Source organism: Microcaecilia unicolor, chromosome 11, assembly GCF_901765095.1.
Source record: "Microcaecilia unicolor chromosome 11, aMicUni1.1, whole genome shotgun sequence".
In the NCBI taxonomy this organism is placed as follows: domain Eukaryota; kingdom Metazoa; phylum Chordata; class Amphibia; order Gymnophiona; family Siphonopidae; genus Microcaecilia; species Microcaecilia unicolor.
In genome coordinates this window covers 174,763,935-174,789,945 of record NC_044041.1, presented here as the reverse complement: position 1 = coordinate 174,789,945, position 26,011 = coordinate 174,763,935, and the positions used below count along the sequence as shown (strand labels likewise).

Genomic DNA, 26,011 nt, shown 5'->3' with positions numbered 1-26,011 from the left:
TAAAATCTATAAACTGTTGAGATAGATCTGGAGAAAGCTGCTTCTGATCCTTGAGATTAAGTAGCATTTTGGGATCCTACCAGATACTTGTGATCTGAACTGGCCACTGTTGGAACCAGGATACTGGGATAGATGGACCTTTGGTCTGACCCAGTATGGCAAATGATATGTTCCTGACCTTCTGTCCCAGGACTCCAAACTCCTGAGTTGCACCTGTATTTCAGAAGGTCATAGACAGAGAGACTGGCAAAGGCTGTTCCACAGCCAAACTTTGCAGGGTTCTCTCTCCCCCCCCCCCCCCCCCCCCCCCACCACAATTAAACTTATTTCCTCTATGCTGGCACTCTAGGACAAAGATAACTCCCTTCAAGACTTTTTATGGGTCTTGATTGCACTCTCCTTCCTGTTCTGTGCCTGTGAGTGTTTGTTTGCTCTCTCCTTCCTGTTCTGTGCCTGAGTGTGAGTGTTTGATTGCACTCTCCTTCCTGTTTTGTGCCTGAGTGTGAGTGTTTGATTGCACTCTCCTTCCTGTTTTGTGCCTGTGAGTGTTTGATTGCACTCTCCTTCCTGTGTGAGTGTGAGTGTTTGATTGCACTCTCCTTCCTGTTTTGTTCCTGAGTGTGAGTGTTTGATTGCACTCTCCTTCCTGTTTTGTGCCTGTGAGTGTGAGTGTTTGATTGCACTCTTCTTCCTGTGTGAGTGTGAGTGTTTGTACTTTCCTTCCTGTTTTGTGCCTGTGAGTGTTTGATTGCGCTCTCCTTCCTGTTTTGTGCCTGTGTTTGATTGCACTCTCCTTCCTGTTCTGTGCCTGTGAGTGTTTGTTTGCTCTCTCCTTCCTGTTCTGTGCCTGAGTGTGAGTGTTTGATTGCACTCTCCTTCCTGTTTTGTGCCTGAGTGTGAGTGTTTGATTGCACTCTCCTTCCTGTTTTGTGCCTGTGAGTGTTTGATTGCACTCTCCTTCCTGTGTGAGTGTGAGTGTTTGATTGCACTCTCCTTCCTGTTTTGTTCCTGAGTGTGAGTGTTTGATTGCACTCTCCTTCCTGTTTTGTGCCTGTGAGTGTGAGTGTTTGATTGCACTCTTCTTCCTGTGTGAGTGTGAGTGTTTGTACTTTCCTTCCTGTTTTGTGCCTGTGAGTGTTTGATTGCGCTCTCCTTCCTGTTTTGTGCCTGTGTTTGATTGCACTCTCCTTCCTGTTTTGTGCCTGTGAGTGTTTGATTGCACTCTCCTTCCTGTGTGAGTGTTTGATTGCACTCTCCTTCCTGTTTTGTGCCTGTGAGTGTTTGATTGCGCTCTCCTTCCTGTTTTGTGCCTGTGTTAGATTGCACTCTCCTTCCTGTTTTGTGCCTGTGAGTGTGTACGTGTGCATGTTTAATTCTGATGTTCAAGCCTAAGCATCATTTCCCAGCACATGTATCTATTCAGGTTTCCTACCCAGAGACTCTTAAATAGGGTGTTTTGATAGACTATAGATGTCAGTTCTCATAACAAGTTTCAAGGGTGATTAAAAAAGGATTCTTTGTACTGTGTCAACTAACATTCTCTGAAATGTATCTTGGATGAAGCAACTTTACATACCTTGATACATGCTTGCATAATATCGTTCCTCGATTACCATAACGTAGTATATACAGGTGTATCTGCATCCAATATGAAGAGATTGCAGCTGCTACAAAATGCCGCTATATGGTTTTGGGGTAATATCTGTAAATTTGTGAGCATGTCACCCTCTTTTACATTATCTTCCTGTATATTACCACAGAATCGGATTTAAGTTGTTAGAAGAGAACATATTCTCACATATTTTTTTTTTTTACATTTGTACCCCGCACTTTCCCACTTATGGCAGGCTCACTGCGGCTTATATGGAGCAATGGAGGATTAAGTGACTTGCCCAGAGTCATAAGGAGCTGCCTGTGCTGGGAATCGAACTCACTTTCTTAGCTCCCCAGGATCAAAGACCACCACCCTAACCACTAGGCCACTCCTCCACTCCTTCTCCACTGGCTTCTATGGCCCATATACCATATGTTCCAGGTGGAGCCTTAAGATCCATAACTGAACATCGGATGGTTTATTCCCCCTGCGTTAAGGCTAATTGAGAAATTACTAGTGTTTTTTTTTTTTTTTTGAGGGGGGGAGGGGCTAGTGGCTCATTTATGGAATAGGCTCCCTGGATCTATTTCAGCAGAGGTTTAACTGAAAAAATTCAAGGAACTGCTGAAAACACTCTCTTTTTTTATTCAAGCGTCATGGGTGGAAAGGGCTCTTCGAAATTTGTCTGCATGCATTTTTGTGATATCCTTGTCCTTTGATTGATTGAATATTTGGACTCTCCTATCGTGCTGCTGGAGCTTTTTTCCTATTTTTACATCTTATTGTATTATGTAAATTGCTGTGACCTGCTCGCCAAGCAGCACAGCAAATGTTAATAAACATAAACATTATAGAATATTGCTTGGAACTGGCCTTTTCTCTTCCTCCTCCACCACCCTTACCCCAAGTTGCAGAACAAGAGATATTTGGCCCTTCTATAGTTCCCAAGCTGATGTACTAGACCAGTGGTTCTGTTCTGGGGGATTACCAGCCGGTGAGGTTTTCAGGATAATCCAAATGAATATGTATGAGACAAATTTGCATATAATGGAGGTGACGGGCATGCAGATCTACCTCATGTATATTCATTGGGGATATCCTGAAAACCCAACTGGGAGGTAGTCTCCAAGGACAGGTTTGAGAACCACTATACTTGACCACCCATGATGGTACCTGCCGCTATTGTGTGGGGGGTGGGGAAGAAGGAGGGGGAGTGATCCTATGTCCGAGAGTGACCAGGTGTAGTCTCACTTGGATCAGAACCATCTTTGTATCACATTGATGTCTTCGTTAAATTGGGGCTCACCGTGTGAAAACACGCCCTTTGGGTTATGCTAGACTTTTTCTGCTCCTGACCCCCAGCTCCTGTCTTCTCAGTTACTTTAAATTATTTTATTTTTAGTTATTTTGATTGACCTTGCACAGAGAGAATGGAATTGAAAGCTCAAACAGTGTTTTTCATTGTATAGTTTAAGATTTAATTGCTGCCTTTTCCAAATCCAAGCACAAAAATAAATGACATTCGGTTAACAGGTCCCTGACTAGGAGAGCTTACCCTCTAAGCAGCTCAAAGTGACCTTGACCTTGAGGTCAAAAGGAGTGCCAATGAAAAGGTGGGATATAAATCCTGGTTTCACTGGTTCTCAGCTCGCTCCTCTAACCACTCGGTTACCCTTAATAACACTAAAGGATAATTAGAGTTTCTGTTTTGTTCTTTGTGTTAATACCCCTCTAACTTAACATGCCCTTGCTGTACACAGGGCCCTAACTGATAATCCTGAAATTTTGCTCCTGGAGAGGTCAAATGATTTGCTGAGGATGAATAAAATAACAATTTCAGTTGAAAACATGATTTACTGAGCATTGTACAGCTCAGATTAGGGGCAAGTCTCAACTATTAAGCAATATGAATGCCAAAACTCCTGGAATCACTACTAGCCCATAATGTGGGATTATTTGAGTATCATTGCTACCTGCCGCCTTCTTAAAGTGATGTAGGCTGGCCGCACGGCTGACCAATGAGATTGAAGAGTGGGTGGAGGGGACGTGTAAAGTCTCCCCAACTCTTCAGTGTTATGGAGGATTCTCCCACCCCAACTCCCATCACCACTCATGATTCCTGTAGCCATCCACATAATTGAAGAAAGGTCGCTAGCTGGTCCCTGGCATACCGAAAGGGGAAAGGGGATGGGACTTGATATATCTCCTTTCTGTGGTTAAGGCTGAGAAAGTGCTGTGGAGAGTTCTTTTGATAAGCCTTAATAAAGCTGTTTCTTTGCTCCTTCAGGCCTAGAGACATGTGTTTCTCTTATTGGCATTCCCCCTGTGGGTCCTCACCCCCTTCTTTTCCAAAGGGGTCTCCGAGGATCTAGTTGGCTTGTTGCTGAATGTGTTGGTAGTGCCATTATTATACTCCCCTTTTCTTTGTAGATGGCTCGAGCTCATCGTGTGATGCAAACGAGCATGACCTGGTCTTCACGTTCAATGCCTCACTGATCAGGAAGCAGGTTGTGAGCGAGTCCTTGCTCCACCGCGCTGAACTGCGTATGCTGAAGGTCAAGTCTAACGGGGCAGCGCGTGGGTTTGAGCAGCGCATTGAGCTCTATCAGGTATGTCTTATTTGTTCATACACCTCACTATTGCTGTCCGTTGTGGTTCCCTTCCCTGGGGTCACTCTTTCTTAACCTTGGTAAAAAGATGCAATGAGTTAGAATTGACCCAAATCCCAACCATGTTGTAGAAGAATATTGCTATTTCTGTCTCATCCCTTCCTGAAAGCGCTGGGTGTTCTATGGCCTTGATCACTTAACTCCATTTCTGTTGGTGTCTGAATGTCATCTTACCGTACAGTTGCCCATTCCTTTTCTGTTGGCCAAATGATGACCCTCAGTGCACTATTACAAGCTGAGTGGCTCTAATTACTTCATCTTTGTCGGTACTTTGATGACATTGAGGGCTGGGTAGTTCTGATGTTTTGCCTTTTTTTTTTTTTTATTGGCCCAGTGATGGCCCAGAATTGGAAGCTGAGTGGCTTCAGTCATCCACTTCATCTTTGTTGGTACTTTGATGACATTGAGGGTTGGGTTGTTCTGATGCTTTGCCTTTTTTTTTTATTGGCCCAGTGATGTACCTCAGTGACAGTATTGGAAGTTGAGTATCTGTAGTTACTTCATCTTCGTCGGTACTTTGATGCCATTGAGGTTGGGTTGTTCTGATGTTTTGCCTCTTTTCTGATGGTCCAGTGATGGCATTGGGAGTTGGGTGACTACTATTTCCCACTCTTTCTGTTGGTCCTATGGCAGACACAGATAGCTCAGTGGTTCCTAAATGTGATCTTGGAGGCACCCCAGCTAGTCAAGTTTCCAGCATATCCACAATGAATATTCATGAGAGAGAGAGTTGCATACTCTGCCTCTGCTTCATGCAAATCTCTCTTATGAATATTCATTGTGAATATCCTGAAAACCTGACTGACTGGGGTGTCTCCAGGACCAGGTTTGGAAACCCTGGGGTAGCCCCTGCGGCATATTCCTCTTCTGTTAATGCTGTGATGTTGTTTGGAGTTGGGTGGCTTGGCTTGTCTTCTGTTGTCCCTGTGATATACACTGATAGTTTTGCTTGTTCCTTTTCTGTTGTTGCTTGTGTTGGGTTGGGTTGGGTTGGGCGGCACAGATCAGAGGGCTTTATTATTTATTATATTTTATTGATGTATTATGTATTTGATTATTGTTTTTAATTAAGCATTATAAAGCATAACACAACACAACATAAGACACATCTCTTCCCATGATGCCTCTGTGCTTTTCGGCCTGGTCTAATAAATGAAATTACCTCATGACTTGGTATACTTGTGTCTTAACATGGTTCTTCTTTTCTTGCCATGGTTCCTGTGATTTTTTGTATCCCTTTTTTTGTTGTCCTTTGCAGTGAGAGGGCCCATCCCTCCATGCATGGTGTTCTTCTTGATTCTCCTACTGAAATGAGGCATCATATATGTTATAAGTGACACAGCTATCATCCAAAATACCTTCCTCTCATGTTTGCTGAATGGCGTAGTGTTAGAATTAATCAGAGGGCTGTGTTTTTGGTCTAGTTGTACAGCTGTCCTAATCTGCTTGGACAAGTGGCCCTCCCTTATGAAAGGGCTTCGCTGTAGCTCAGATTCTGACATGTCTTCCCTTCTCTGCAGTGTAGTGGACGGGGATTGTCACGGTACCTGACCAGCAGGTTTGTGGAGATCAATTCTGAGGAACGTCTCTCCTTTGATGTGACAGACACCATACGGCTCTGGATGAATGGGAAAGGTGAGGTGGGGGGGGGGGGGGCGGGAGATCACAGAGGAATGTGCAGCACTTGAGCTGGGGGAAGCTGGAAGGACACTGCTTCTCCTGGGATTATGATAGTGTATCTCCCAAAGGACTCTGGGTAAAGAGGGTCTGCAGTCATTCCTCTGCCAGTTCTTGAAAACTAGCATGCCCCTCCCCAACTCCCCATATGTATGTAATGCCCTAAATACTGTATATCAGTGGTTCCCAATCGTATGTTGTAGCTCACCCAGCACTGGGTTTACTGTGACATTGCTCACCATCATATTCCTTATCCTGCCCTGTCCCTCCATGGCATCATCACCTTCTTTCCTCCCCCCCAACCAGTCCCTGACACAATCACCTTCCTTCATTCCTTCCCATCTAGTTCCTGACATCATCATTTCCGTTCCCTGCTTGGGATCACTTTTTGCCAAGAAGAGGAACTAAGCAGACAACATTTCTTACCTGCTGTTGCTTCCTTTCCTACTAGCTTTCCTCTGAAATCAGAATCACAGATGGCACACAGTTCTGACTTCAGAGAGCAGACAGCAGAAGAGGAGGCTGCAACAGATAGGATGTGCTGCTCGTTGTCTCCCTCTGCTGGCTAGAAGGGATAGTACTGGGGATAGAGGGACAGGTTTGTCTTCTTCTGACATGGCTACAATTTTGTGGCACACTTGAGGTTTCCCTGCTGTGGCACACTGGTTGGGAACCTCTGCTGTGTCTGTTAGTTGTCCCTGCTTGCCCATTTCTACACTTCTTGTATTTATTGCCCCTGCTTTCCCTTGCCCTTCTCCCCCATCATTTTCTGTATCTCTGTTGATTTTCCTTGTGATGGACAAACATTGAATAGAAAAGTTGTTTCAGCAAAAGCACGCTCTTTTTTTTTCAGTATGAAAATGACCTCTTTGTATGACTGGGGCATCTGTTTGACTTCCATTTTTTTTTATTTCCATTTTAGTTTTGCTTTTATTTACCTTTCTGGGGGAAGTTAGGGGTAGGTGTTTTTGCATTCAGCTCCTGCAGAGTGGAAATAGCATCTGAAGCATAGGCTGTAATCTATTTGTACTTGTTATTGTGCAGGAATGTCACCAAGTTCTCTGACATATTTTTGGAATACAACAGCCTTGGCTTCAGATGGTGTCAGTATTTGTGCAAGAAATTTATTTTTGAACATCCCACATCGCAAGTGTACCCGGTTCAGGAGATCAAGGGTCTGGCTGCAGTTTCAGTTGGAGTTTGGTGACAGCTTTTACCTTGGCTTCACAGCCCAGTCTTGGGTAAACTAGATATATCTTTTAAATGTGTATCTACTGTTGTTACTTATTTTTATGGCTGTGTACCCTGCACTGTACAAATCCATGTAAGAGACCATTCCTGTTCTGTGGAGTCTACAGTCTAGTCTAGATGAACAGACAGGAACTTTATTATAGAAAACATGGTTATATCAAAAAGGTTATGATCAGGGAGAGCCAGCTATAGTATTGACAGAGGGAGTGTGACGCACCAGCTGAGGCAGGCTGTTTCAGGTGCACAGCAGGGTGGAAAGCCTGGAGTAGGAGTTGGCAATAGAGGGTGGGAGCTGTTTACCTGAGGAAGGGAGGTTGCAAGGGGAGGTGTAAATTGAGATAAGATAGGCAATGAGGAATACAGGGAAGTCTCTTGTGGGCGAATAGGAGAAAGTTAGTGTATGAAGAAGCAGATGGGGATCCAATGTAGTGAGCTCAGAACAGGGCTGAAACTGGGAATGTGTGAAAGGGTCAGCTGCCTGATGTACAAAGCCTCTCGGGAGGGCTGGAAAAATGACTGAAATGCAAGTGTGGGCTGGCGGTGGATGAAGATCTAAGAACAGTGCCACTCTCTTCCTACCCTCTAGTTTGGAGAGGAAAGAGGACTGGGGATTAGAGGCGAGGGGGTTGAGAGGGGGGTAATTATATATATATATATATATATATATATATATATATATATATATATATATATATATAATAGTCCAATAATAGGCTAATTCTATTCAATTGGTTGTAATTAGCTCATATGCACTTTCTTAAACAACCGTATTATGTAATTATAAATCTTTATTCAAATAGTATATTTAATAAATCACAATGTTGTTCACCACATATTTAAAAAAAAAACATACAGACTAATACTCTTCCAAACTCATTACATTCTCACTCAAACATTTCATACATACCCATTTACTCACATCATCCTTAAAACTAATACAGAACATTACAAAACATTTAATATCATTAACAAAAAATATTTCAAGGCTATATATTCTATGATCGTTGTCACAAGGAGCAATGTTCATACTTCTAATGAAAGTCTCTTCTTTTTAGTCCATATTGTCAACTGTCATCATATCAACTGATAGACATCCAGTAGTTGTAGCCAACAAATTCTTGACTGAGAAGATATTTCTCTCATTCATCAAAATGCATAAGGAACAGCTGTTACAACTCCGATTGTTCCACTTGAGAGAAACGATCTTAATTCTTTTACAGACTTTTTCTCAATATTAAGGGATCGTTTTGTACCAAAATCCACTTAATAATTCTCTTGTACCTTTATCATCTTCAGCATGAGTTAGGCTGGTTAAATATAATAGCAATGTAGATTTAAGCAACAGGCCCTGCTCTGTCTTCCCCTTACATCCGGCACGCTCAATTTCACTAAGGACGTGAGGGGAAGACAGAACAGGGCCGGGGACCGGCGCTGGACAACACTTCAGTTGGTGGGGGTTGGGGACCCCTGCCACCCAAGGTATCTGCTGCGGCGGGGGGTTGGTGAGGCGGCAGACCAAAATGTGCCCCCCCACCTCGAGCTGCGGCCCCCACTCACCTCTAGGTCTGGCTATGCTCCTGATATGCACTTGCCTTGCCTTGCCTGGCTGCCTAAATAATTAACTAGTTACAGCTGTACTCTAGAAGAGGATTTACAAAGTCATATGACATTAGAAATAAGATAATTCAGGCAGCTGAATTTTGCATAAACTGGAGGAGAAGATGGGTGGTTTCCCCTCTGATTTTATGAGAAGAAGAATGAGTGAGAGGGTCTAAAGGGAGAGGACTGAAGTGGGAGGAGGGGGAGGGCAGCCACTGTGTCTTCTAGAGAAATCCCCTGTAGTCTGGGGCAGAGAAGGAAGCGGGTAGCGAGGGATGAGTGAAGTAAAGAGATGGGAAGTGGAGGGGAGGTTGATTGGAAGGAAGGGTATTTGTCAGATGGACATGTCAGGTGTGCTTGGTAAGTGCAACCGGAGACTGGAAGGAGGAAATCAGGAATTTAAATTGTAAAACATTGATCTTGCAGACTTCTACAGGAGTTAACAAATGAATTAATGAATTATTTCCCTACAGGGGCAGTGAATCTCAGAATATATTGAAGGCAGACAGGGTGATCCAGAGGGAAAGAGAGTACTTGTGTTCTGTACATAACTCCTAGTTTCTTTTCTCTTGTTTTCAGATCAGAATGAAAGCTTTAAGATCAGTATCCCCTGCTCTTGTAATAAAAGCACAGAAGATTTAAAATTAACCATTGCAGGTAAGGTAGGCTTTAAAAACAATTAACATTTCAGAGAATTTGGCCCTTTTTTTTGCATAGATGCAGTGATGTAGCAAATATACTAGCCAATCCAAAGCCTGGCTGCATGTGATGTCATATGTGATGCTGTTCGATAAATGTTGTAGCCCTGTGGTTCCCAAACCTAGTCCTGGAGGCACCCCAGCCAGTCAGGTTTTTAGGATATACACAATGAATATTCATGAGAGAGATTTGCATGCACTGCCTCCACTGCATGCAAATCTATCTCATGAATATTCATTGTGGATATCCTGAAAACCTGACTGGCTGGAGTGCCTCCAGGTCCAGGTTTGGGAACCACTGTCCTAGCCATTCCAAAGCCTAGCTGCATGTGATTTCATTTGTGATGCTGTTGTACTTCCAGCTGCTTCTAAGGTGCCCCTTCAAGCCTTTCCCCAGAACAGAGCTGTAAATAGGCATGTTAGCACCTGAGCTGGGCAACCTATCTGTGGCTCCTGGCCTAACCTGGCCTCCCACTGTGATCATCAGCACCCCCCCTTTTTTTAATATCTTCTCTCTTTCTCTGTTTGTAGACATCTTTCTGGCTGGTAATCCGCTGCCAGTCCGTCCTTGCGTTTTGGTCATTTTTGTGCCCTCACAGAACATTGTATCCTGGGTGGCTGTCCGTCTCGCCCCTCCCATGCTCCACTAGTTACAGCCCTGACCCAGAGCATGGGGTTTGCTATGTGCCTGATGGTAGAGTGTCAGTATTCATGTTTCTTTACACTGGTACATAGTTCACTGCAAACTAGGCAGATTATTTTAGAAGGACTGTGTGGCATTAACACTGTAATGAATACATGTGTAGCAGGGGCGTAGCCAGACTTCGGCAGGAGGGGGGTCCAGAGTCCGAGGTGAGGGGGCACATTTTATCCACCACCACCAACAACAACTTTGCCCCCCCCCCCGCCACCGACCCTCTCGACCCCCCTCCCGCTGCCAACCCTTCCCCGCCGTCGCCTACCTTTGCTGGCGGGGGACCCCCAACTCCCGCCAGCTGAGGTCCTCTTCTTCCTTCGTTCTGTTTCTGAATCTGATGTCCTGCACGTTGATGGATAAAGAGTCTTTATTACAAAGTATCAAAATCGACTCGACACAGCAGCTGTGTTTCGGCACCTAAAGCGCCTGCCTCAGGAGTCTTATGATGTATGGCTGATTATGAGAAGAGATATTCTTATCAAATCTCTATACACAAAAGATATCAATCTAACCCGAAGTTAGAGAGGAAATCTCGACGGACTGTCGAAACAGCTTTGATTTTGATACTTTGTAATAAAGACTCTTTATCCATCAATACGTCTCCTCCGTTGTTTGAGAAGAGCCAACTCTCCCTACTTCTTGCCTTTTGTATTTTGAACATTTTTTTTGTGAAATGGTTGTTGCTGCTGGACATGCGTAATATATGCATGTGGCTTTGCCAATGTGCTTATACATATTTTACAAAACAGTGGCGTACCAAGGGCGGGATGGTGGGGGCGGTCTGCCCCGGGTGCACGCTACAGGAGGGGTGCAGGGAGCAGCCGCATGGCTGTTGGCTCCACTGGTTCCCTTCTCCCTCTGCTGTTACTTCCTGTTCTGGGGCAGAGAGAGCAGGGAACCAGCGGAGCCGTGCGGGTGCTCCCAGCACCCCAGCAGGTAAGAAGAATGCACCCAGTGGGGGGGGGGGGGGGCTTAGAGGTGATACGCCGGGGGGAGGGGGACAGACGTTGCTGCACCCGGGGGGGAGGGGGTGTGCAGCAGCAATCCGCCCCGGGTGGAAGCTGACCAAGGAACACCACTGCAAAACATTCCACATTCATCAAAGCCTTTTGTACAATATTAGGGAACTGGAAATGTCCCAACCTGGTCATCCCACTTCCTACGTAGATGTCCTATGAAAATGAGGCTTCACGTTTTTATTTTTTAACAAGATAATTTAAAAAAAAAGACTTCAATAAACTGCATGAGCCTTTAATAAGAGGGTATTTCCCTAGGTGGTTATGTAACGCAATTGTCTGTGTGTGGGCTGCTTCCTCCCCCCTCCACTTGCTAAGTCACTGCTCTTCTCTAAAGGTATGGAAAATAAGAGAGGAGATCTAGGCATGCTCATAAGCCCAAACCAGCCTTACCTGCTCATCATGTACACACCTGAGGATCGAGCCAATCATCTGCAAAGCTCCCGCCGTAAGCGTGCCGTGAACATGGAGTACTGTTCAGTGTGAGTAGACCCTTCCATTTTTCACCTCTCTCATTTTCCCTCTCCACATCTCCCAGTAAGTCTAAATCCTGCTCTTTACATAGCTGCAAAAAGTTAGATTTTTCTCCATAGCTGCCTTCTAATAGGCTGTTCAACTCAGTGTTGTATCAACACTTTGTTCTGGTGAATGCTCATGGCGTCTCACTCTGGGACCTCTCATCTTCTTTTCAGACTGGAGGAAAAAAACTGCTGCGTTCGCCCGCTTTTCATCAATTTCCGTAAGGACCTTGGCTGGAAGTGGATCCATGAGCCCAAGGGCTACTATTCCAATTTTTGTATGGGCCCCTGTCCCTACATATGGAGCTATGATAACCAGTATAGTAAGGTAAGTGTAAGAGGGGAGGTGGTGGAGAGAGTATCTGAATTAGCACAGTAACGTCAATGCCTTGTGAGAAAAAAACAGAGAAAAGATGATAAGTTATGCGTGGTGGCCCCTGAGACAGACGAAAGTGATGTGAATGACCCAGAGAGCCAAGGGCATGTTTTATACAGGAATGATCTATTGGACCTCACCCCCCCCCCCCCCCAAAAAAAAAAAGCCAGATCTTTATAGCTCAGACCACTTAAGGCACAGTGTACAGCTGAAGAAGATTCAGATCATGGTGTCACAGCAACACAAACTCCCTCGGCTCCCAGTCACTTTGTAATGCAACACAAAACCCTGCCAAAAATCCCCCACACTCAGCACCTATGTAGCAAATCTGCCACGCCAACACAAGACTGAGTCAGACGCAATCCTACCTGAGAAAAGGCAGCACTGCAGATACTACAACAGTCTCCAGAATCTGCTAGGTCTCCTATTCAGAATAAAGAAGCAGCGGGTCTGTTACCGATCCTTTCAAAGTACCAGAGGCTAACAGCTTTTCAGTTCTTAACCTTTTACCAATGTGACAGTGAGGTGCTGAGGTGTGGAGAAAAGAGACTAACTTTTTATTACATTTTACATTGTGCTTTTGTAAACATTAATAAGTTGAATTAGAATTAATTTAAGTCTGTTATAAAAAGTAGACCGATACACATATATAAAAACAAAGAAATAATTTATTCAAACCAAGATAAAAGCAGTACCCGACGTGGCCACGTTTCGCCCTCAGGCTGCGTCAGGGGTAAAACTAAAAATCAGGGGTGATCAACATACCCCTTCAAAAAAGCTGTGCTTGTTAACAGACACTGTTGCACTTTGATCCAGAGCAGTGTCTGTTAACAAGCACAGCTTTTTTTGAAGGGGTATGTTGATCACCCCTGATTTTTAGTTTTACCCCTGACGCAGCCTGAGGGCGAAACGTGGCCACGTCGGGTACTGCTGTTATCTTGGTTTGAATAAATTATTTCTTTGTTTTTATATATGTGTATCGGTCTACTTTTTATAACAGACTTTTATGTAGCAAGTAGACTGTTGCCTTTTTGTGTTTTTCTTTTTAGAATTAATTTATACAGAATTTATAAAATGAACATTTAAATAAAGTTCTGCAGTGCAAAACTTACCCCCAGTGCACCTTGATGCACCTTGATGATAGAAAAGATGGTCCATAAATCAGTGAATAAGATCTGTATTTAGGCTTAATGCAAATTAAAATCTACACTCAGAAAACAACCAGAGCATTCTTTATGTTCCAGTCACTAATTCTATTTTACTCTGTGATACGTGGCAAGGTAAGCATCCCTGTGCAAGTCTGGCTTTACATTTTCCCAGGGACGCCCTTGGGGGGTCCACAGTCTTGGCTGCACATATGAAAAGGGCAGATGTTAGAGGCTGGGGGGGGGGGGGGGGGAGAAAGAGAAGGGGCCTGCTGGAGGGGCAGGGTAAGAAGGTTCCTTGGAAAGACAGCAGCACCTTCCATCCCCTGAGGAGCAAACTGCTTAGACGCAACAATTCCTTCATTTCACAGTTGTAAAAATTAAGGGGCCCTTTTATTAAAGGGTTGGCGTAAGGCAACAGGCTTGCCGCGCACTAGCCCGGCGGTAGTTCATGCCCTCAGCGTACGCCATTTCCGGCACTACAAAAATATTTTCAGTTTTGTAGCGCCGGTGCTTACTCAGTGGTAATCGCTATCCAGTTACCGCTGGGTTAGCGCAGAAGTCCTTACTTCCACGTGAGTGGGTGGTGGTAAGTGCCCCACCCCTGAAATGGCCACGTAGCAAGTGATTCATTTACTGCACGGCCATTTTTTTTCCAAAAACATAGTAAGTGATGGCAAATAAAGACCTAAATGGTCCATCCAGTCTGTCCAATAGTCACACTTATTATCAAAAGGCGGTTAGCTTAGCGGAGTTTAAAAAAGGTTTGGATGGCTTCCTAAAGAAAAAGTCCTTAGACCGTTATTAAATGAACTTGGGGAAAATCCACTATTTGTGGGATAAGCAGTATAAATGTTTTGTACATTTTTGAGATCCTGCCGGGTATTTGTGACCTGGATTGGCCACTGTTGGAAACAGGTTGCTGGGCTCAATGGACCTTTGGTCTTTCCCAGTATGGCAATACTTATGTACTTATGATTAAATCAACAAGTGTGATATTATATACTTAATTATGGTCTTTCTTTGGTGTTTCTGGGACATAGACCGTAGAAGTCTATTCAGCCCTATCCTTATGTTCCAACTGCTGGAGTTGCCGTCGAAGCCCACTCCAGTCTATTCATCTTCTCTTTTGTGAGACACAGAGCGTAAAAGTCTTCTTCCATCCCCGCGGGAATCCCATGGGTTCCGAGGGATTCCCACGAACCCCATTCCCGTGCAGGTCTCTAATTCAAAGCTTAAAAACTGCTGACTTCTGCAGGCTGAATATCAACCCATTCTTATTTACGTGAAGATATGTATAATTGAAAAAAATATCACTGCGAGTGACTTGTTTCCAAGACATCAATTCCTTTGAATGGATTTTTGAAAATGAACAGTGATGGTGAATAATGTGTGGGTTTTTTTGGATGTGTAAGTTAAACAAACAGATAATGCAGTAAACTGAAATCACATTTCTATGCGACATATCTACGTCGCAATTTCCTTCCCGTTTTACAGTCAGTGGCTGGTCTTTACCTATTGCTAAAAAGACAGCCTTTTACCCACTGCGGTAAAAGAGGGCCTCAGTGAGCATCAAAAAGACACGCTGACGCTAGCGCAGTCCAACTTTTACCGTAGCTTAGTAAAAGGACCCTTAATTTTCTTGTTTTGGTTGCAAAGTAATAGATAGAAATAAAACAAAAGAAAAGAAAATTAGATACTTTTTTATTGGACTTCCTTCCTTCCTTCATTTCTGACTAACTTTTGAAGACAATACTTTGGGCAGAGTACTAAGTGGGAAGAGGACTGACCATCCTGTGCCCTCTCAGTTCTGTGTACACAGGACCTGGATTTGCTCCTAAACAAGTCGACAGGGCAGTGGCGTAGCCACAAGTGGGCCAGGCCCACCCACTTAGGGCTCAGGCCCACCCAACAGTAGCACACGTTTAGTGGTAGCTGTGGGATCCCAAGCTCGGCCAGCTGAAGACTTCCCCCTGATGGTAACGAAAACGCTACTCTCCATGATACCAGCACCTGCGTATGTTCCATTTTCAGAGCATACCTGCTGCAGACTGCCAAGGTGGAAAGAAGCGTTTTCCCACCAGCTGAGAGATTTTTTGGGTGGTGGTTGGGGGAGGGAGAACAATTTGTGCCCACCCAGTTCTTCCTTAGGCCCACCCAAAATCTGTTGTCTGGCTACGCCCCTGCGACAGGGAAGACTAAAAAGTTACCCTTGCTTAAATAATTGAGAAATAAAAAAGCTTTATTGATTGTAGAGAATGCAACAAATCTAAGTGCAGTGTGTAGATATTGTTCAGGGTCGGGTCAGTTTTCAAAAAGACTTATCCGTTTCTGGCAACTGGGAAATAAGTCCACTATCTTTACATTTTCAAAGCCTAAATGGATAGCGTCACAAGGCAAACCGCCCTGGCACTCTCCGTGTAGTGCTGCAGAACAAGAGAGGCTGTAAAAAATCCGCAGACAGTGCAGATGAAGAAAGAGCAGATCTAACGTGCAGTTCAGAAATTCTCATCGATAAAGGATTTCTGAACTGCACATTGGGATCTGCACTGTCTTTATAATGACAGGGCAGAGGGAGAGTGTGAACCATGAATTATCTTTTTAGGCACCTCGACGCCCCTCCCCCCCCCCCCCCCCCCCCCCGGTGGGTTGCCCAGATTTTGTTACAGAATAGTAGCATAACCCGAAACCGACACACCAGCCATACAGCTGATATAACAGTGGATGCCTAAACGCGGCGAGAGCGCGGATAACGTCTGTATTCTGTAACTTGCGTTTATAAGTGGCAGCGCCACCCATTCACGTGTAAAGAACAGCGCTCAAGTGTTTTTCTGCTTTATGCGCTGAAGGAGCGTGTAAAAGTGAGCACCCTGTAACAGAATTGCGTTTTCTATCATTTATACATTAGGCCATAACTGAACAGACAGCAGTAGTGGTGGTCAACGACGAATACATATATTTAGTGCCGCTGACTTTTGAATATATATTCAACTATGTTGAATGCATGTATTAATTTAACTGGCCAGAAACGGCCATGTTTGTCCAGAGTTATCCAGGGGCGGCCCAAGACAATCTGCCACATGAGGCGAGGAATGAGCTGCCGTCACCCCCACCCTCCAAGGCAAGGAATGAGCCACCATCACCTCTCCCCTGAGGCAAGGAGTGAGTCGCTGTTGACACTACTACTACCAGGGGCGTATCTGAAAGTCAGCGGTAGCGGGGGCCGAAGCCAGAGTGAGGGGGCACATTATAGCCCCCCCCTCCCCCCCGCCGCCACCATTTCCGACCCCCCCCCCCCTGCCGCCGTGGGTACCTTTGCTGGTGGGGGACCCCAACCCCCACCAGCCGAGGTCCGCTTCCTCCTGCCGCTGCAAGGTTTTTTAAGTTCTTCATCGGGATTCGTCCTCCGTCACTCTGTGCTGCTGTTCAAAGAAGCTGCTAGCTGAATGCAGTTTTGGACTGAGTCTGACGTCGCTGCTGCACGTTGTACGTGCAGGACGTCAGACTCGTACAACGTGCAGCAGCGACGTCAGACTCAGTCCGAAAACTGCATTCAGCTAGCAGCTTCTTTGAACAGCAGCACAGAGTGACGGAGGACGAATCCCCATGAACTGACTACTACTACTACTTATCATTTCTATAGCGCTACCGGACGTACGCAGCGCTTCACACTTGAACATGGAGAGACAGTCCCTGCTCGATAGAGCTTACAATCTAATTATGACAGACAGACAGGACATATCAGGGATAGAGGACAGTTGAAGGGTTAGGTTTAGGAGTTAAAAGCAGCATCGAAGAGGTGGGTTTTTAGCTTAGATTTGAAGATGGCCAGAGATGAGGCTTGGCATACCCGAGGTGAGGAATGAGCTGCCGCCACCCCCACCCCCTGCCACGGTCTGCCACCTCCCCGCTTCCTTCCCCAGCCCCCTTCCACCAATTTACCTTTTCTTGCTTGCTTTTCCAAAGGTGGTGGCAGTGATTCCCAGAGGTTGCCTTGCCGCCAGTCCCGGTCCCTTCTCTCTATTGCAGCCCGCCTCTCTGGCGTAACTTCCTGTTTCCTCAGAGGCAGATTGCAGTAGACAGAAAGGGCCGGGACTGGCGGCAGGGCAACCTCTGGGAATCGCTGCTGCCACCTGTGGAAAACCGAGAAAGAAAAGGTAAATTGGTGGAAGGGGGTTGGGGAAGGAAGGGCGGGAGGTGATGCCATCTCAGAAGAGAGCTGCCTGAGGCCCCCGCCTAAGGTGGCCTAATGGTAGGGCTGCCCCTGGGGTTATCTGCTAATTTTCAGTGGCACTTAACCAGTGGTTATCGCCACTGAAAATTAGTGGTTAGTGTCTAAGTGAAAACCGGCTTTGATCAGGGCATTCCAGGAGTGGAGTCGGCACTTGGCCAGTTAAAGGCCGATATTCAGCACTTAACTGGCCAGGGTAACTACATAAAACACAGTTCTATCTTTACGCAGCAACCCAATGGTCCATCCAGGGGCGTAGCTAGGTGGGGGCATGGGCCCCCACAGATTTATCCCTGGCCACCTCTACTTTCGACCCCCCACCACTTTTGACCCCCCCCTCCCGCTACTGACCCTCCCCTGTTGTCGCCGCCACCAGGTACATTTGCTGGTGCAGGTCCCCAGCCCTCGCCAGCTGAAGTCTTCTTCAGCGCCGGTCTCCGACGCCTTTGCTGATCTGTTTCTGTCAGTCCTGACGTCCTGCGTGCACGTCCTGTATGTATGTAGGACATCAGGAGTCAGGACTGACAGAAACAGATCAGTGAAGGCGCCGGAGACTGGCGCTGAAGAAGACTTCAGCTGGCGGGGGTTGAGGACCCCTGCCAGCAAAGGTACCTGGTGGTGGCAGTGGCGACGGGGGAGGGTCGGCGGCAGGAGGGGGTGGTCAAAAGTGTGTGAGGGGTGTCGGCAGCGGGGGTGGGGGGGGGTTCGGCGGCTGGGGGTGTCAAAAGTAGAGGTGGCCAGGGCTATCATCTGTGGGGGCCCATGTCCCCACCTAGCTACGCCCCTGGATGGACCATTGGACTGACCCAGTATGGCTGTTCTTATGTTCTTTAATTTTTCTCTTTTCTCAGAGCTACACCAGGGGTCGAAAGTGGTGGTGGGGGGGGGGGGGGTCGGTGGCTGGGTGAGGCTAAACTGTGCCCCCCCCACCTTGGGCTCTGGACCCCTCTCCCGACAAGGTCTGGCTACGCCCTGGGTCCATCTAGCCCAGTATCCTGTTTCCAACAGTGGTCAATCCAGGTCACAAGTACCTGACAGAATCCCAATTAGTAGCAAGATTCCAGAACCCCAAGACTAGCAAGATTCTGGAATCCCAAGGAGTAGCAACATTTTATGCTACTAATCCCAGGGCAAGCAGTAGCTTCCCCATGTCTGTCTCAATAGTAGACTGTGGACTTTTCCTCCAGGAATTTGTCCAAACCTTCTTTAAACCCAGATACGCTAGCTGCTGTTACCACCTCCTCCGGCAAAGAGTTCCAGAGCTTAACTATTCGTTGAGTGAAAAAATATTTCCTCCTTTTTGTTTTAAAAGTATTTCCATGTAAGTTACTTGAGTGTCCCCTAGTCTTTGTACTTTTGGAACAAGTAAAAAAAAAAAGTACATAAATAAGCAGGCTGTATTATATTACTGGCTGCTTTAAAACTAAAATACGCCAAACCACCTCAGTGCATCTCTTCTTCCAAACAATGCCCACTGGCCTCAGATTGTCAGGAGGGAGGGTGTGTCTGTTTCAGTTTGTATCAGGCTAGGTGGTTGCTCTGAATTTCTGTTATACATCCCAGAGGGGTGTCTTCTGTTTTCCACCTGTGATGACAGCTCTTTCCTTCCTGGTCTTCCTGAGCCCCCATTTGTCTGGCCATGTTCCAGTGGGAGGGAGCGAAGGACAGGCCCTTCTGCCCCTTCCTGGCCACCAGTGTGTGAGATTAGAAGAGTTGTCTTGCAAAAACAGATTACAGGGAGGACTAACTTTTGTCACCAAAATAATAATAATAATAATTAAAAATAAACCAAACAAAAGGAGACGTTTCCCTCCCACTCCTCCAAAATCGGGTGAAGCTTTCACCCCATTATCTACAGCTAAAAATGAGTGGCTTCATAATGCATAAGAGTAGCAGTTTGAATTGGGGATGGGGGACGCCCAGCAGAAGAACCAGGAAAGAACAGGGGGAGGCGAGCAGTTCTGGTGTACCAGACGTTCACATGATAACACTCTTATAGAGAAAGAGACAGCAGCAGCAGCCCCTCAAACCTATCGAATCTCTGCACGATGACGCATTTGCAGCTTGCTTCTTTCCAGTTTTCGTTAAAATTTTATCATTTAAGGTTCAGATATAGCCCTATGCATTCCCCCTCCCCTTGTTTTTCATCACAAAGAAGTGAGTTTGTTGGCCCTGTTTTTCAGAAAGCAAGCAGACTTCAGGAAAAGTTTTCAGTCCCTTTCACAATATGTATTTGCTGAACCCAGTTTTTGGGCCTGAGCAGGGCTGGATCAAAACTGAAGGTGTCCTTAGGGAATAAGAGGTAGAAGAGGGAACAATTTTTAGGTGGGAGATTTTGACTCCACCTCCGAACCCAGCTCTGCCCCCATTCCACCCCCTCTGAAACACTTCTGTGCCAGGATTTTGACTCTGAACAGCTCCAAATCCAGACACTTCTTGCCTGCTACTCTTGGAGCAAGATGTGTCAGCTGTGAGATTTTGGAGCTGCTGGTGGTTGACTGCAGGCAGAGAAAATGCTGAGCAGTGGCCCCAGATTCTCCTGCATTTTCCATGGGAAATTTCTGATTATGGGCTGGAAATGGCCCTCCAAAGCAGGAGTCTTCCGCTCAGTGCATGAGACTTGGCAGATTTTTTGGGGGGAGGGAGGGGGAACTCACCTTCCCCATTCCCCTGATCCATCCATCTCCCAGAAGTTCCCCCTGACCTTCTAGTCTCTGCACCAGGGGCGTATCTGCGTGGGGCCTCAGGGGCCTGGGCCCCCGCAGATTTCGCCCTGGACCCCCCTACCGCTGCCAACCCTCCCCCTCCATTGCTCGCCTACCTTCGCTGGCGGGGGACCCCAACCCCCGCCAGCCGAGGTCCGCGTCCTCCTGCCGCTGCCGGCTGCCTTTGGTCCTTTAATTCTTCCATTGAAGCTGGCGCCGACGAAAGTTTCTTTTGAGTCTGACGTCGCTGCACGTTGTACGTGCAGGACGTCAGACTCAGAAATTGTTTCTGAGTCTGACGTCCTGCACGTACAACGTGCAACGTGCAGCGACGTCAGATTCAAAAGAAACTTTTTCGTCGGCGCCAGCTTCAATGGAAGAATGAAAGGACCAAAGGCAGCCGGCAGCGGCAGGAGGACGCGGACCTCGGCTGGCGGGGGTTGGGGTCCCCCGCCAGCGAAGGTAGGCGAGCAACGGAGGGGGAGGGTTAGCAATGGCAGCGGCTGGGGGGAGGGGGATCGGCAATGGCGGCGGCGGCGGCGGCGGGGGGGGGGGGGCTATAATGTGCCCCCCCTCTCTGGCCCTGGCCCCCCCTACCGCCGCAGTTCAGATACGCCCCTGCTCTGCACTGACTTGGAATAAAAATTTCATGCACTACTAGGCTCTGTGACTCCCCACCCCCTCTTATGACATCGGTTCCCTGTTACAATGAAAACACATGCAAGAGACAGGGAATCCACAGGCCCTGTGCTGAAATTTTAGTTCTAAGGGCTGATGCAGCATTCTGACACCTATCAAAAGGTGACACTGGAGGCAATTGCAAGTGTAATCTATGCCTAAATCAAAGCCTGGGCCCAATGGCGTAGCCAAGGGTGGGCCCAGGTGAGCCCAAGCCCACCCACTTTGGGCTCAGGCCCACCCAGTAGCAGCACACCTATGATGTGGCTGGCAGGGATCCCCAAGCCCCACCAGCCGAAAACTCCCAACAACTGTCCCTCCTGCATACCTTGTAAATAGCAGATCTTCGCCTGCAGTGAGCAGCGACTGATACATACTGTTTACACCAGCCCCACAGCCTTCCCTCTGATGTATTTCCCACCTATGCGGAAACAGGAAGTTGGATCGGAGGGAAGGCTGTGGGGCCAACGTGAGCAGTGTGTATTAGTGGCTGCTTGCTGCCGGTGAAAATCTGGTATTCAAAAGGTATGCGGGGGAGGGGGGATGTTTGAGAGACCATATGGCATGTAGGCGACAGAGGGAGAGACCAAATCACTTGTGGGACAGGACAGAGTTCTTGTGCCCACCCATCTTGGGCCCAAGCCCACCCAAAATTGGGTGTCTGGCTACGCCCCTGCCTGGGCCAGATTTTTCCCCCTTCTCCTTGGAACCTCTAGCTCACACTGTAACCAACCTTTACTGCAGTGGCGTAGCTAGGTGGGGGCCTGGCCCCCTCCCCCCAAATTTCATCTGGCCATTTTGTTATTGAACAACTACATATAGATACACTAATTCAAACAGAAACACATGTTGTTCAATATTTTTAACAGGATTCATTTCCAACCCAAACTCCCCACTTCCCACCCAGCCTTTCATATCCATCTTATTCCAAGATTTTTATAGTGAATCTAGACAGGATCAAATCACCAACCTAATAAACAACGAGTGTTTGGCAAAGATGTCAGACTAGTACAGAGCTATGAACATAAAAACGCCTTTGTGATCCCGACTTACTAAGTCGCACCCCATTCCCACCCTACCATAACTACTGCCTATGAACTACGACTAAGGTGAGCCATTGCCTGGACTCATTTATTTTTTTTATTTATTTGTTACATTTCTTTCCAACATTTTCCCACCTATTTGTAGGCTCAATGTGGCTTGCATAGTACCGTAGAGGCGTTCGCCATCTCTGGTAGAGAGACCGATACAAAGAGTTGTTGTGGTCGATTGAGGTTCATGTGTTGTAGACACATTAGGAATCGTAGAGAGGAAGAGTTATGCAGAGTCTGTAATAAGCTTTGGTTTTGTTGTGTTGCAGGGTTTAGGTACTTAGGTTGGGTCGATAGGGTAAGCCGTTTTGAACAGATTGGTTTTTAGTGATTTCCGGAAGTTTAGGTGGTGGTACATTGTTTCTCATTGAGTACCCCTCTCAAAAGTGAAGGTCTCCAGCAGAACCTTCTTCAGGGGTTCTTCTGACTTTTAAGAGTCCAGATATTCAGTGCCTGAAAGCATAGACTTGTGAAAACTTTGCAGTAGAATCCACCGCTGAGCTGTCACGGGAACCCAGACAGGCTGCTCCCTATGGTCTGAAGGGGGGTGGCAATCAGTGGTACTAACGCCATTATTAAGCATTCTACTTTAAAGACTGCCCTAAAGTGGACAGGAAGCCAATGTAGAGATACTAGTTCAGAAGTGGAGTTATCATGTCTCTTAAGACCTAACATCAACTTTGCTACCGTGTTCTGCAGCAACAGAACGAGCTTAGCAGAAACAGGTACATTCAAGGTGTTACAATAATCCAAACGATCTAGGATACGCGATCATACCAATATGGCAAAATGAGATTTGTCAAAATATCATCTAATGCAGCATAACTGTTGTAATTTAAAAAGCACTGTAGGAGTTAAATGATTTATTTGAGGTTCTAGTGAAAAGGAAGCCTCCAAAATAATTCCCAAGATGTTCGAGGAAGAATCAAATTTCAGAGTCAGAGTTTTTTTGACACATTAATAGAGTAATGTAGATGAGCTAACTGGTTAGCACAGAATTCCCCGCTCTCCGCCCCTGGTACGCCTCCTAAAGATACAAAAAAAAAAAATAACGTGTAATACATGGAGCGGCATAATCGACCAGAAACGCCTATCTCCATGGGCGTTTATCTCCGAGAACGGGTCCGTGAAGGGGCGGAGTGAACCGTATTTTAAAAAAAAATAGACGCCCATGTGTTATTCGCCAAGGTGTGAGCTGGGCGTTTTTGCTTTTCAGCGATAATGGAAAATGAAATCGCCCAGCTCAAAAACGAATAAATCCAAGGCATTTGTTCGTGGGAGGGGCCAGGATTCATAGTGCACTGGTCCCCCTCACATGCCAGGACACCAACCGGGCACCCTAGGGGGCACTTTTACAAAAACAAAAAAAAAGGTAAAAGAGCTCCCAGGTGCATAGCACCCTTCCCTTGGGTGTTGAGCCCCCCAAATCCCCCTCAAAACCTACTGCCCACAAGTCTACACCATTACTATAGCCCTAAGAGGTGAAGGGGGCACCTACATGTGGGTACAGTGAGTTTGGGGGGGTTGGACGACTAAGCATTAAGCAGCACAATTGTAACAGGTAGGGGGGGGATGGGCCTGGGTCCACCTGCCTGACGTCCACTGCACCCCCTAACAACTGCTCCAGGGACCTGCATACTGCTGCTTGGGAGGAGGGTATGACATTTGAGGGTGAAAGTAAAAAGTTGTGAAACATCATTTTTTTGTGGTGGGAGGGGGTTAGTGACCACTGGGGGAGTCAGGGGAGGTCATCCCCGACTCCCTCTGGGGGTCATCTGGTCATTTAGGGCACTTTTTGGGGCCTTATTCGTGAAAAAACAGGGTCCAGGAAAAGTGCCCTAAATTCTAGCTACAAACGTATCCATTATCGGCGAAAGGCGCCCATCTCTGTTCGGGTGATAACCACGCCCCAGTTCCGCCTTCACCACGCCTCCGACACGCCCCCGTCAACTTTGTCCGCATCCGCGACGGAGTGCAGTTGAAAGCGTCCAAAGTTCGGCTTTCGATTATACCGCTTTATTTGTTTTTGTGAGAAAAACGCCCATCTCCCGATTTAGGTCGGAACTTGGGCGTTTTTCTCGTTCGATTATAAGCAGGATAGTAACATAGTAGATGACGGCAGAAAAAGACCTGCATGGTCCATCCAGTCTGCCCAAGACAAACTCATATGTGTATACCTTACCTTGAATTGAATTTGTACCTGTCCTTTTCAGGGCACAGACCATATAAGTCTGCCCAGCAGTATTTCCCGCCTCCCAACCACCAGTCCCGCCTCCCATCACCGGCTCTGGTACAGACCGTATAAGTCTGCCCTCCCCTATCCTTGCTTCCCAACCACCACCCCCTCTTCCCCCCACATCCCAAAACTAATGTGGAACGCATTAGCACATCCTGTGTTAGATTTTTACTGTTGCGTTAGGTGTATGTGTCAGCGCCTAATGCCGCTTAGTATAAAAAAAAAACTTTATTAAACCAGAAGACAAAATTGGTGAGGAATGTTGCTAATTATTAGATTAAGAGGAGAAAACACAACCTTTTTCTTTCTTTCTTTGTTTAATTTATGCTGGATTAGGTCCTGGCCCTGTACAACCATCACAATCCTGGCGCTTCCGCTTCTCCCTGCTGTGTTCCTCAAGTCCTGGAGCCCCTTCCCATCATCTACTACGTGGGACGGACACCCAAGGTGGAGCAGCTGTCGAACATGGTGGTGAAATCCTGCAAATGCAGCTGAGGGGAAACCTTACCCGAGGACCACGAGCACCAGCGCCTCGGCCTTAGCAATTATGTGGGGTTATTTTATTTGTATTTAAATTTTGCTGTGCTCCTGGGGCCAGACTTTGTGTTTTTTTTTTTTTTAACAACTCATCAGATGAGGGTTATTTTTTCATTAAATTTTCCAATTTTTTTGGGAAAGGTTTTAAAAAAAAATATGTACATCTATATGTGTGTATAATAATTATTTTTAGAATTTATTTAAAAAAAGAAATCAAACTTAAAAAGACAATTTCTGGTATGGTCCTATTATTTGCTCTTAATTTATAATAATAATTTAAAAAATGGGGGTGAGAAAAAGGAGGTGACTGCTGGAGAAAGACCTGCAGCCCTGCCACTTCGCCACATCCAAGACTGCATCACCAGGCCATCCCCGTACCAGAATAGCCACCTGTGGCAGGAAGAGGTGAGGCTTGTTGGACATCCGCTGTTCTCACTATATTCTGCCATAAACTATGGTTGGATGGGAGAGATCAGCTGACATATCACATTACTTTATCCTCATGTCTCATTGGCTGTCCTGCATGAAAGGATAGGTACAGATGTCCGTCCACACCAAGTTTATGGAAACAATGCACACATTAGTATTTTGGATAGTATTTCTCCAAAGTGGTATATTAAGTTTATAATAAACTTGAAACTTACATTTTTTTTTATGGGAGGAGGTTATTTTTCTACCTTTGTTGCCCTGATAATAAATGTTAAATGATAGTGTCCGAATTACATCTGTATTGATCTCTGTATATTTGTCCTTTAGCCTGGGGCTTGTCCTGAGAGCATTTACTGGCTTTGATTCCTGAGCCAGCGGTAACAGGGATGAAAAGCTGCCGGTGCCCTCACCCCTACTGCAAAACATTCTGGTAGGGTTGGCTGTAGGTTCACCAGTTCCTAGTGCAGAGAACTGAAATTAGTGCCCCCCCTTCCCTTCAGTGGCAGTAGCTCTGGCACAGCTGTCCTTCCTTCGGCGGTAGTGGCAGGCAGTTCCAGTCCAGCATCTCCCTTTCTCTCCCTCTGTCCAGGAACAGACACCTCCCCCCCCCTCCATCCTTGGACTACCATTACCCCTTTCTAATCCCCCTCTCCTGCATCCTACTACTACTACTATTTAGCATTTCTATAGCGCTACAAGGCGTACGCAGCACTGCACAAACATAGAAGAAAGACAGTCCCTGCTCAAAGAGCTTACAATCTAATAGACAAAAAATAAATAAAGTAAGCAAATCAAATCAATTAATGTGAACGGGAAGGAAGAGAGGAGGGTAGGTGGAGGCAAGTGGTTACAAGTGGTTACGAG

General features: G+C 46.3%; 1 protein-coding gene across 1 annotated transcript in view; it reads left to right on the top strand.

Annotated features, from left to right (window-relative positions):
- TGFB1 (transforming growth factor beta 1) overlaps window positions 1–24,949 on the top strand; it is a 42,230-nt gene extending 17,281 nt beyond the window's left edge. Inside the window, exons 2-7 of the mRNA XM_030219555.1 lie at window positions 4,025–4,203; window positions 5,784–5,898; window positions 9,370–9,447; window positions 11,539–11,683; window positions 11,894–12,047; window positions 24,518–24,949. Of these exons, the coding sequence (XP_030075415.1) occupies window positions 4,025–4,203; window positions 5,784–5,898; window positions 9,370–9,447; window positions 11,539–11,683; window positions 11,894–12,047; window positions 24,518–24,676 (830 nt within the window). The 3' untranslated portion in view covers window positions 24,677–24,949. The remainder of the gene's footprint in view (window positions 1–4,024; window positions 4,204–5,783; window positions 5,899–9,369; window positions 9,448–11,538; window positions 11,684–11,893; window positions 12,048–24,517) is intronic.
- The last annotated feature ends 1,062 nt before the right edge of the window (window positions 24,950–26,011 follow it).